Raw genomic sequence first — 12,507 nt, forward strand, 5'->3', positions numbered from 1 at the left:
ATTATAGTTTATTTTGCTCTGGTGCTACCACAAACTACCGTTTCCAGAATCCCATAGCATGGCAGTCAGATTGGTACTGTACCAAACTAGATTATTTCAGCATCTGGTGCCACCAGAAACTACCATTCCCAAAATGCCATAGCATAGAGCCATTGCAGTCAGTGTGGTGCCAAAGTGGGTTATTTAACCATCTGGTGCCACCACCACCCCAACGACCATTCCCAGAATCCCTCAGCATGGAGCCATGGCAGTCAGATTGGTACCAAAGTGGATTATTTCAGCATCTGGTGCCACCCCAGCATTTCTTAGAGCATGCAGCCATGGCAGCCCAAGGGGTGCCAAACCGGAGGGTTCCTGGAATGTGGGGTTGCATGGGAGCTGCCGGCGGCGGCGGGTGACTCATGCGCCGCCTGTCCGCTGTCCCCGCAGCCCTGGCAGGGAGGGAGGCAGGGAGCAGCCAATGTAAGGCTGGACTAGTCTGGAGCAGCAGAGCCAGGGGCGGCGGAGGGCTGCCTGCAGGAGGAGCAGCAGCAGAAGCCCAGGCACCACTGATGCCCTGAGACGGAGGAGGAGGAGGAGGAGGAGGAGGAGGAGCTGCCTTGCTTGCCTTGCCTGCCTTGCCCAGCCTGAGCCCCAGCCGGGCAATGGACACATGTTGAGGGCTGGCCAGAAGGGAAGGCAAGGCGAGGCCAGCCGTGAGCATCCTCCCCTGGACCCCTGGCTGGAGGCAAGCCGCTCTCCTTCTCCGCAGCTGCGAGGTACAGTGCCCCCTCCCCATCCCCATCCCTGCCTCCCTCCTCTGCTGGTCCAGCATCTTCCCCAGGAGCCTCTCCCTAGCACTGATTGTCAGGGGCAAGGAGAGAGAGAGCTGCCCATCCACACACACGCATCCACTGGGAAGGATCCCGGAGCAAGACCTCTTTAGACAAGACTTTCTGGAGCTCCCCCCCTCCCCAGGGCCAAATGTTGCTAGCAAGGGGAAAGCACCCCAGGCATCATCACCATCAGAAGAGGCAGACTGCAGGGTGTCTGTGGAGTGTCTGTATCTGGCATAGCTATGGGGAATGGGGAAAGCCCTTGCAAAAGAGGCCTTGGGTGTGCATGTGTATGTGTTCATGTGTGTGTGTGCATTCCTTTACTCTGTCTCTCATCTCTGTCCTATCCCCCCCAATATGCCCGCAGTTGTGTACTGCCCCTTGAATATGCCTTCTTCTATGTGCGTATCAGGGCAGATTCCAAGGCCAGGAACTAGGATCTTTGTAATCCATTGAATTAAGCAAGGAGTCAGTCCCAGGATTACTGGGATATTTGAAATAATACAAAAGAGAGGGTATCTCTGAGTATGCATAGTGTGTGTGTGTTTCCCTCACCGAACTTCACACCAGTGCTTCCAGGTCAGAAGGAGTGGCTGCCAAGTGGGTGTCAGTCAGATCTTCTGACAGGAATGACCCACCGGTGATGTATCAATAAAGATGGATATGCCACAGTAAGCATCAAATAGAAACTGTATTTTGTTCCATTTTGTTTCATTTTGTGCCTGTTGTGCCTCCAGTTTTGTCCCATCTCTTGAACGTTATCTCAGTTTGTGCTTGTGTTGCATGTGCCTGCAGTTCCCCATTGAAAACCTGGGCCCTTTCCTTCTCTGGCAAGGACCTCAACTTTGTGCACACACTACTATGTGATACTCTGAGACATTGTCTCCTGCTTTTTTATACAGGACGTACTATTTGTGTTGGTCCCTTTGGCGCCATCAACCTCTCATTTGGGAGTGACGCGTGTCTCTAATCAAATCTGTCCTCTTCTACCTCTTGATTTCCTTGTTTATTGCAATTGGTCCACTAAGTAAGACTCAGTGATGGGCCATGGTACATTCAGCAGTGGATACGTACAAAACAAAAAGGCAGTACAGGGACCAAGAGCACCCACAGCTTGAATGTAAAAGAGGGAACGAGAAGGGAAGCTGATGGAGGAGTGCAAGTGATCAGTAAGATGATACAGGCTAATATGAGAGAAAGAGACACTATCAACAAAGATATAAAAGGCCACAGAAGCTAAGAAACTGCTTGATTCATTAGGCCAATGGCCCCATCTGGTCCATTACCATGAGCCTTTGGAGGAAATGGCCACACAAATGACTGTAATAGATGAATCTCCTTGTCAAACACTCTCAACAAGGATTGCTGACTTTTTAAACAGCCACACACATACACAAACACAAATTTGGCTCATGAAACTTTTCTAGAGTCTGGGTAGAAGATGTCTCACTTGCTCAGTTTGAAATTATCCAGATACAGAAGCCATGCCATGCCATAAAAATGTTGGCACCTTTACTCCCTTCTCCCAGCTCTCAGTAAAGAAGTTCCCCAAGCGCAAAAGCAACAACATCCAAAAATCTTGATCTGGCTGACACAGGGAGCCTCTGTTACTGCTGATTCTTAACATACTTCTTCTTCCACTCATCTCCTGCTCTCAGCTGTTCCTGAAATAATAGCTACGCCTCCTCTAACTCCTCCATTCTGGACCAGAATCCCAATCCATAGCTAACACATCCCTAATAGGTAGCCATCTAATCTCTGCTTAAAAAACCTCCAATGAAGGAGACTTCCACATCTTTCAAGGCAATATATTCTGGCAGAAATTTCTTCATAACATTTAGTCAGAATGTCAGTTCTCATAATTTTAATCCACTGGTTTGTTTCCTGTCCTCTGGAGCAAGACAAAGGGCCACAGCAAATTGCTGTAATATTGAACTGTTACTATTGGGCTAGGCATGAACCCAGCTAAGGAATCCTTGTGAAGACTGATACAGCAATGACCATAAAGTTGGTCCAGAGCTCAGTGGTAAAGACATGCTCTACATGCAAAAGGTCCCAGGTATTTATAGTTTTTGTGAAGTTTTTTTGGGCTATGTGGCCATGTTCTAGAAGAGTTTATTCCTGACGTTTCACCAGCATCAGTGGCTGGCATCAAGATGCCAGCCACAGATGCTGGTGAAACGTCAGGAATAAACTCTTCTAGAACATGGCTACATAGCCTGAAAAACCCACAAAAAACTATGGATGCCAGCCATAAAAGCCTTTGTTTCACTCCCAGGTATTTGTTTGTTTTCTTATTTGATTTGTAGCTTGACTTTCTCCCAAAATGGGACCTGAAGTGGTACAATCCATGGCATAACTGATAATGCAGTAGAAGGTGAAGAATTCCTTTCCTGGAAATCTGCACTGTACTGTACTTGATAATACTGTACTAGATGTGCTCATGTGTGATAATGTAAGAGAACCTCATATGCCTACTTGTGCTTCCAGCAATTTATCACTATTTATTTTTATTACATTTTAATCTCACCTATTTTACAATGAGTTTAGAGCAGCACAGATGTTGTCTTCCTATTCATCCTCAGGATAGGTTTTGTGGCTAAGAAGAAGTGATAGAACCAAAGTCACCCACATGACTCTATGACTGAGTGGAAATTAAAATCTCTACCTCCCCAGCCATTACCTAACACCATATCTATTTATCCACATTTCTGTTCCCAAAGCTGTCAATGCTCTGTCCAGCCCAGTTTCTCCACATGTTCTCAGGTTATTCCTGTTCTATACATATTGAATCAGGTATTTATCTAGTTGGTTTTAATTCCCCCTCCTCAGTACTGAGGATCAAATTTTAATTGCAAGTAATACTTGAACATTTGTATTTTTCTGTGCCCTTTTGTTTGGCCTAATAGGAGCTTTTTTTTTCTTATGACCAGCATGACTATTTTTCTTCTTATTATTATTATTATTAGAACCTAAAGAATCTTCCCAACTAATCTCATGGCACTAGGGACAAATATATTTGTGCAATTGTTCAGGAAAAGGGTGCTTTGATTGTGAGTTCCTGCATGGCAGGGGGTTAGACTAGATGGCCCTTGTGGTATCTTCCAACTCTATGATTCTATGAAAAGGGTGATGATGATGATTTATGTGAAAGATTTTCAGTTGTGATGGAGAAATGTTTTTCACATACTAAGAGGCATCTGAATCATGGCTTTGAAAACCATTTTCAGGGCCAAAGTTTACAGTAAATTAAGTCTTATTCATAGATGAACAAGGTAATAGCTCAGTGATAGATCATAAAGATGGAGATGTACCAAAAAATGGCTATTGAACACATCCACCACCACCACCACCCCCCCCCCCCCCCCCCCCCGCTTTCTCCTTATTGGAGTTGCTTCCCTTCCTCAAAGTTATTTATGAACAAAAATACTTTTGCATATCTGGGCAAGCTTCTGAGTATGCAGAAGGCATTGCCTTGCGTCTTGGTGCTCCTGCTTCACTCACAGAGGCATAGAACTGAAAGGTTTGGTATTAGACCAGATGGGAATGTAGATGTTATTTTACAGGCAAAAAGTTTGAGTTCCTGACCATGTTATCTTCAGGATCTCAAACAGGAAGGCTCATAAAGGCCTCAGTTTCAGAAGTCAGTCAGAGCTGACAATACTGGGCTAGAAATGGACCTATATAGACTTAATATGATTCACCTTTTTATGTTCCGTGCATGTCATAGGTTTCCCATTACCTGTGGAATAAATGGTTTTCCCTAATAACTGTTGATATTACTGAATTTCTCAGGGACAGATGAGGCAAGCCTCCCTGAGGGTAACAATACAGCCCTGACTTGCTTTTTCATCAAGTAGGATGTCCCATAGTAGCAACACAGGGTCACAAAAGATTATGAAAGCAGGTTAAGAGTGATTCTTTGGCAGTCATTCAGAAGAAAATAGTTTGCCAAGAGCAGCCAGACCCATCTATTGAGTTGGAGGCTGTGTGAGTATATTAATACCAGGATTAACACATGTGTCTGTATTATAATTAGCCATGGACACATCATAGTCTGAACAAGAGGAGTGCTGTCTCACTCTGGGATTTCAGAATGAGGCATATACCCCTTCCCTTGGATCACCCCAGTAATTAGCCATTGCAGTTGCTGTTAAGCAAAACAGTAGATTCAGTACAGTTGGCTTCTAGACAAAACCTATTATTAGTGAAGGGGAAATATTTTGACATGTAGCCATTAGATGTAGATAGGACTATGACAGTTGCTGTGTGCTGAAGATATGTTTTCAGGGGAGTCTTCCCAAGATCCCACCATCCCCCCTCCAAGGAACTCTGCATTCTTTTCTGATTTGGGCAACAGTCTGAGAATCTAGAATGATAAATAACTAAGCTTATTTATTGAATGTAATTACTTCTTTACTTTGCACACTAGCTCATAATCTGCACAGTTTGTTTAATGTGACCCTTTGCTACCCATAATCTCATTGCTATGGGAGACTTTTGTCACCCTTTCCATATAGCTGTTGCCTCTCCCAGAGAAAACAAGCCACCTGTTACTGTTAATTTGCATGCTCAGATCCACAGGCACAGATGCATGTGGAAAACTGACCAGTACCTAAACCTGAATATAAGGTTTAAAGTAAATCAAGTGGGAAACAAATAAACAAACAAAAGTCTCTTGAGTCCTACTTAAAACTAGCAAGAGCAAGCAGTGCTATACACTGCCCAACTATTTTGAAGAGAAGTCAGAAAATCTCAGGAGGGCTATTAAGAGACAAGTTGCTGCTCAGTGAGACCCAGTAGCTACGTAGGGATTACCCAAACGGCAAATGGAGGCATTACTCATTGGTGCTTCCTTGATTAGCTATAAATGGCTGCCTTTTAACTCTTGAATTATTTTACTTACCTTTACTGTTTGTTATTTGCTAACATCTGTTGTGTCATCTCATATCGCTTTGCTTCTGAAGGCCTTAGTCTATCTCGGTCACTCCACAAAGAGGCTTTTCCTCAGCATGACAGTCTTACACAGTGATCAATCCCTTCCCTCCCTCTGACACTGGTGACCAGGATAGCACATGCCTCTCCAGTGGAGGACATTATTAGACTGTCATTATTATTATGCTATGCCCCATTCCTTTTACATCCTGACACTTAGTTGAATGCAATCTGAGCCAAGCAAGTTGTTGAGCTGTCTGCAGCAATCTCCAGGTCATTTTTCTGAGTGCTTATAATTAATTTAGAACTCTGTGTCTTGCATAAGGGTGTCGCATGGGTCTGCACAGTGGCTCCTACTTTCCATTCCCTCCTATTTGTCACAACCGTTACCATGACATACCCCTGCCCTTTCTGTAATCCAGTTTCTAGTGAATCCTATCTTTTCTCCACAGGTTATGCCATGCCTCAGACTTACTGGGTGCTTGCTAATGAAAGAGAAAGGTTGATATTGGCCCAAACGTTGCATGACGGCGCATAGAGTGTAAACCAAGATGGCAGCTGGAAATACGGCTCCTTTGGGAGGGATCTTCACTACTGTGCCACAGGTGATTGCACAGAAAACAACCGTTTGATTTTCAAGGACTTGGACATTGGAAAGATAAGGAAACTGGGAACTGTATGGAGATTACTGAAGCCACGCATTTACTGGTAGTTTTGCTCAGACTGTTCTGAGTTCAGACATTATATGATTAAGAAAATCTACAGTTTACTGTTTCATGAGTCTCAAGAGAGATAATTATTATAGATTCTCAGTATGAGCCCTAAGGCACTCTAAAACAGAGATTTTTGTGGCACTCTAAAATCTAAGCATTTGTTCCTTATTGCCATAGACTAAGATGGCTACCACTACAGTGTTGATTGGGGGCAGCTGGTGGACTCATTGCTGTAGAGGTGGTGAATCCACTTAAGGTTTTATGGTCACTTCTCTTGCAGCTACTGTAAATTCTGGACTCTGTTCCCAACAAATGTTTGGCACCAGGGAACTCTGATACGACAGAGATCAGAAGGAAGAGGAGTGTTTGTAAAACCAAGAGTGAATTCATCATCCTCACAGTTACAGATCCACCAGTTGCCCCTCCTATTTACTCTTGGAGCCTTTATGCTCCAGAAATTTCTAGCAGGTCAAAATATTTTCCTTCTTTCACATCCTGAAGCCCTTTCACACTACACACTTAAAACAGTATGATTCCACTTTAATTGCCATGTCAACATTGTCTGGAATCCTGAGGTTTGTCATTTGGAAAGGTACTAAAGCTTTCTGGCTCAGAATTCTAAATACCCCTCCTAAAACTGCAAATCCTGGGATTCCATATGATGTTGTTCTGGCAATTAAAATATATATAACTATCATTGTGTAGAATGAAAAGGGTCCAGAAGGGTTTTATTGTTTTTTTAATCACCTTGGACTTCAAGATAAGTAGGTTCATGGAAATAAAACTTCCTGTTGGCTTCTCAGTGCCACCTCCATACTTCAAAAAACCTCTCTAGAGAGCGAAGAACCCTTGTGACCTATGTGGGATGCTGTGCAGAGGGGGGAAATGATTTTTGGCATTGTACTCCCATAAATGTTCTTAACTTCTTTCATGGTTCAAGACCTCCTTTTTCCTGGTCTAAACCCACAGATATGTTTCCTAATGTTGTTTCAATAAACAGAATTACTTTGTCTATCTTTGCAAATGGCTGTACAATATAGATTTTGTTGTATATGCATATAGTGAACATAAATGGTACTGCATTAATATAACATACTATATTACATTATATTAATATAGTGCCACTTAAGAGTATAAAATCTTACAAGGAATGAACTGGAGAACGTGTTACCTTCCATAGTCATTCCATGGACTGTGATTGCTGTGCTCCTACACCTATTATTATTACTATTATTATTAGTAGTAGTACTATTATTACACCATTGCTTATGCTGATTGGCACCGCAGTCTAGCAACTTCTGGAGGCCAAATATTCATCACACCTGCCCTACCTCATAAATATATTATTGATCTGTTGCCACTATGACATAACCTGTAGCCTATTTCTGGTCAGTGAAAAGGAGCTGCATCCTGCATGTAGGAATTTGGAGGCAGAGTCTGCAACTATTGTTGCAAGATTACCCCAGCTGAACAACTACTGGTATTCATATTATGAACTCTGGATTAAAGGGTAGTTGTTAAACACTTTTGTCACATCAGTCAAATGCCTGTGAGCTTGAAAAAGCATGACTCGTGTGAATTTGGGACATTGTTACACGAGGTATATATTGTTATATATGTCTGTTAAAAATAGTTGGCATTTGCTTTGTTTCTGTTTTCTAAATGGAGAATAAAGCCAGCCAAGCTGCATTTATTAAAATAGGAGTTTCTCTCTCTCTCTCTTTTCTCTCTGGAATTCATAACACTGGGGCTAATTTCAGCATTAAAGAGAGATTAAAGCGCATTTAAAGCATCCTGCAAACAAATATGAAAATGGAGAGTAATTGTGTGAATGATTATCACACACAATTGCGCAAATAGTGATGTCAAAATGCATTGTCGCTGAAATCTTGAAAGTAAAAAGATGTGTGTTAATGCTTCTTTGTGACCAATTTAATGGTGGGGTTTGTGCAACATCGTGTGAAATGGTTTCGCATAATTATGCAATTTTTCTGGGATATTCACAGGATAAACTCTCACTCTCCTTCGTGTGATAAACTCCTATGTTTGCCTTTGTGTTTCTGTAAGGAGGAAATATGATTTTATGTCAGCAACCCTGACCTTAGATTATAAGCAACTTAACCTTTTTTTGATAGGCTCCCTCAAGAACCATCAGAAATGATGGTGCAGAACTACCCTTAAATCCCAAAATGATAGGTACTGAGATTCATTCTGAATCTCATTTTGATTCATAAGTACTGAATCCCATTTTGGGAGAAAGGTGGAATATAAATCCTCATAATAAATGAAATAAATAAATTCAAACATGGCTCAAGATGCACAAGACAGTGTGATATCTGGCCTGTAATACTGTCCCAGGGTCCAACGCAGGAAGCATTTCCCCATAATGTTAGATTTATGCATAGTGATTTGATGTTCTAATGGCAAAGGAGAACAAGGCACTGCAAAATGTAGGCCTTTACAAAACAAAAGCTAAAAACACTGATATAAATGCAAATCCATGCTGCTTAGTCATGCTCAAAGTGGACATTTTGAAATTCCTCCTGGACAGAACTCTGAAATGGAGGGCATTTCCTGGAAAAGGAGGACGCCTGATCACCCTAGTTGTGTGGGATCGGATGTGATTCCTCCCTGTTGGCTGCAATGTGCTCTTCACATTTTTGCAGGCGCTCCTTATGTTTGATAGGGATTAGTCCTGTCACTGAAAACAAATTCCAGAGCTGAGCCCTGGTCTCTAATTAAGGCCCGCTGCAGCAGCCCTGTCTTTCCAGAAGCAAGGGGAATAAGGCAGAAACTCAGCTGCAGAGGCGCTGCCACCGAGGCCCTCCTTTCTCCCATCTGTTTATGTAGAGAGGCAGGTGCTGGGAGACTGTCCAACTGAGGCCTGTTTGCTCCTCATCCTGGTTCAGAGCGCAGACCTGTCATTGCCGGGCCTACTGTGTTGCCACGGCAACGGAAGAGTCCACAACAGCTTGGCACCAGCGTTTTTCAGGCTAAATTGACAGGGTTTTTCTTTTTAAAAGCAGCTGAGGGTTTTAAAGAGCCCCAAACTGACAGAATGTATTGCTGCAAGACCGAAACTCGGTGCCCCGATAAGGCGCATAGGAAGAAACACATTGCATGTTGAAAGGAGGAGACTGTATGATAGAGGAGTAAAAGTAGGAAAGCTACAACCGATGTCCAAAAGCCGAAGAGCTTGAGGTAGAGCATGTCAGGGGACAGAGCCTGTGGCGAAGACTCAGCTTGTAATAAGACAGGATGGGAGAAAAAGGCTAAGAGCCCTACACAGGTGTGCAGTCAGCCAATAGGGCACATCATACAAATGTAATGTGGAGTAGCCTTCCTCCCCTGTGGACTCTGGCACATATTTCCTGTTGTACCTACCCCTCGAGGGTACAATCAACATTTACCCAAAGTCGTTTGACGTTACCCCTTCTTTCGCTCCACTGGAGATCACAGGATCTTCTCCTTTCCCAGTGTGGGAGTAGATGGGAAGGAACTTGAGATGCCAAATTGCAAGGCACTCAACCTAGATGGGTTGGAACGTGGAGATGGCAAAGGAAAATCTTGACCTGTGAGACTCAGCAACTCACATCCTTGGTTCAACTTCTGACCCTGTCAAATTTGACTTCATCAGACTTTACTACAGTGCCCAACTACAATGAAGGTAGACTAAATTAGAACAATACTCAATGGTTAGATAAGGGCAGATAAATTATGGTCAACACCAGACTAAATTAGGACAATATTCAATGGTTAGATAAGGGCAGGTAAATTATGGTTAACATCAGACTAAATTAGGACAATATTCATTGGTTAAATACTATTACTACCCAATGTGTCCATGTCATCAAGTCTGGAAGAATTTACACTGAGTAGATTCATTCCAGCCAGAACTGAAACAAATTAAAACGGCACCAAACTAAATTAGGACAATATTCAACAATTAGATAAGGCAGGTAAATTGTGGTGGACACCAGAGTAAACTGGGACAATAGTCAATGGTTAGAAAAGGAAAGATAAATTATGATTGACTCCTGAAGTGAATATCCAAGGGGACTAGGATTTGCCACTGCCTTATTTTTGTCGCTTCATTGTTGTGAACTGTGAATAAGTGTGCTGTTGGGAGGAGCAGGGAAAGGAAGGGGATCTGAATCTTTGTACATCTCTATGTTTTTAGGATCTGTGTAGAGGCATTCTGCTATTGTGTAACTATGTGCTCTGCTGATTTTCCACTGACTGGTGTGCAGGATGGTGAAAATGCTGAGACGGCCTTTCCTGGCCCTGAGGATGAGGAGGATTTGGACAAGACCTTGGCAGTTGAACGGTTTGGAGACCTGATCAGCAAGTCTGTGCTAAGGGACCAGGAGAAGCATGGCCGCAGCTACAGTGAGAGTGATTTTGAATGTACGTATGTCTTGTAAACTCACACTAGGTTACTATCACGGCACAGACCAACAAAACTTTCAGGTAGGAAGAACTATTTTTAATTACATGAAAAGCTTAGCTGTCAATTCTGTCTTCCTAGTCACCAATTATGTCCTCGAAGGAACGGATTAACACTTAGTTTACTACAGTGTGGATGACTTTCCATCCAACTTGCCCATATCATCAAGTCTGGAAGAATTTACACTGTGTATATACATCCCAGCCACAACTAACAAATTCATATTGGAAAATGAGCCCAGTACTTTGTATTTAAAAGCCCGCTGACATTCAGGAGTTTAGGTTTTGTTTTATTATTTTAGTTTCAAAATTTGGTGAAGCAGCAAGCATGTGGCATTACTAAATGTTTAGTAGTGTATTATAAATTTTAGCACTGGAATTTTATTTCCAGTTTTTTTTAAAAAAATTAAAATATTTCAAATATATGACATTTCCGGGAAAAAAATTTCCAATGCTATTATATTTTGAATGTAGACAGTGCTGATGAATCATTGTGTAATAAAATGAAAATGCTAAAATACAATAAAATCCAGACGGTAGTTGTACCTTTTTTTTAACCAGCCAAAAGGGATAAAGTGCACCAAAGCCCATTGACTTCTTCAGCAGGGAAAGAGAGTAAAAAAAATAATGCAGGGGAAGAAAAATGGCCGAGTTTGGGTCAAAGGTCTCCATCTTGCTTGAAGGTTTACTTAAGGTGCTGTTTACTGTAGTGATGTGGGAGGATCATGCAGATAAAGGCCCAAGGCCTTCTTGGCCATAAAGGGAATGGAAACAAAGGTAGTAAAAGAAATGCAGTTCTCCATTGTATAAAATATCCTTTGTCACCTACTTCTTCATCTTTTCCCGCACATTTCCCCAAGATATACTGAGCAGAAAGCATGCAGCTCCATGCTAATCTATGTGTCTCCCTGCTGCCTCCCATTTAGCATCATTGTGTCTCTTGTTTCTTGAGAAAGACAGAGACACTGACTGGAAGACAGGCATAGATACTGTATATACTCATGTACAAATCAACCTCATGTATAAGTCGAGGGAAGGTTTCAGGGTCAAAATCCTGGATTTTTATATGACCCGTGGATAAGTTGAGGGTAAAACTTAGGAGGCTATAAGGAAGGATGGAAAGGGGGAAATACCACTTCCGTCCCTCCTTCTTCTGTGGACCTCTCCCGACCGATTCCCAGGTGCTGGAGGAGAGGTTTAAACACTGGATTGAGAAAGGAAGCAAGTGGATTTAAATGGAGAGCTGTTTCCATAGGAAGCAAGGTCTTGTAAAGTGGATTGGAGAGATGGTTTTAAATGGAGAGTTTTTTTGATAGGAAGCAAGGTCTTGCAAAAGGGACGAGAGAGAGAAGCAAGTGGATTTAAATGGGGAGATTTTTCTATGGGAAGCCAGGTCTTGCAAAAATGAGCAGAGAAAGAAGCAAGTGGATTTAAATGGAGAGGTTTTCCATGAGAAGCCAGGCATTACAAAATGGAGCAGAGAAAGAAACAAGTGGATTTAATAAATAATAATAAATAATAAACTGTTTATTTATAGCCCACTTTTCCTGGGAGATCAAAGCGGGTTACAACAGAGTACTACACAATGTACAATTTAC

General features: G+C 42.4%; 1 protein-coding gene across 1 annotated transcript in view; it reads left to right on the plus strand.

Annotated features, from left to right (window-relative positions):
• Nucleotides 1-432: 432 nt before the first annotated feature.
• The window catches only part of SLC4A3 (solute carrier family 4 member 3), a 69,673-nt gene continuing 57,598 nt past the window's right edge, over nt 433-12,507 (plus strand). The window contains exons 1-3 of the mRNA XM_042443881.1: nt 433-758; nt 6,203-6,355; nt 10,714-10,870. Of these exons, the coding sequence (XP_042299815.1) occupies nt 6,302-6,355; nt 10,714-10,870 (211 nt within the window). The 5' untranslated portion in view covers nt 433-758; nt 6,203-6,301. The remainder of the gene's footprint in view (nt 759-6,202; nt 6,356-10,713; nt 10,871-12,507) is intronic.

This window comes from Sceloporus undulatus, chromosome 1 (assembly GCF_019175285.1).
Source record: "Sceloporus undulatus isolate JIND9_A2432 ecotype Alabama chromosome 1, SceUnd_v1.1, whole genome shotgun sequence".
Classification (NCBI taxonomy): domain Eukaryota; kingdom Metazoa; phylum Chordata; class Lepidosauria; order Squamata; family Phrynosomatidae; genus Sceloporus; species Sceloporus undulatus.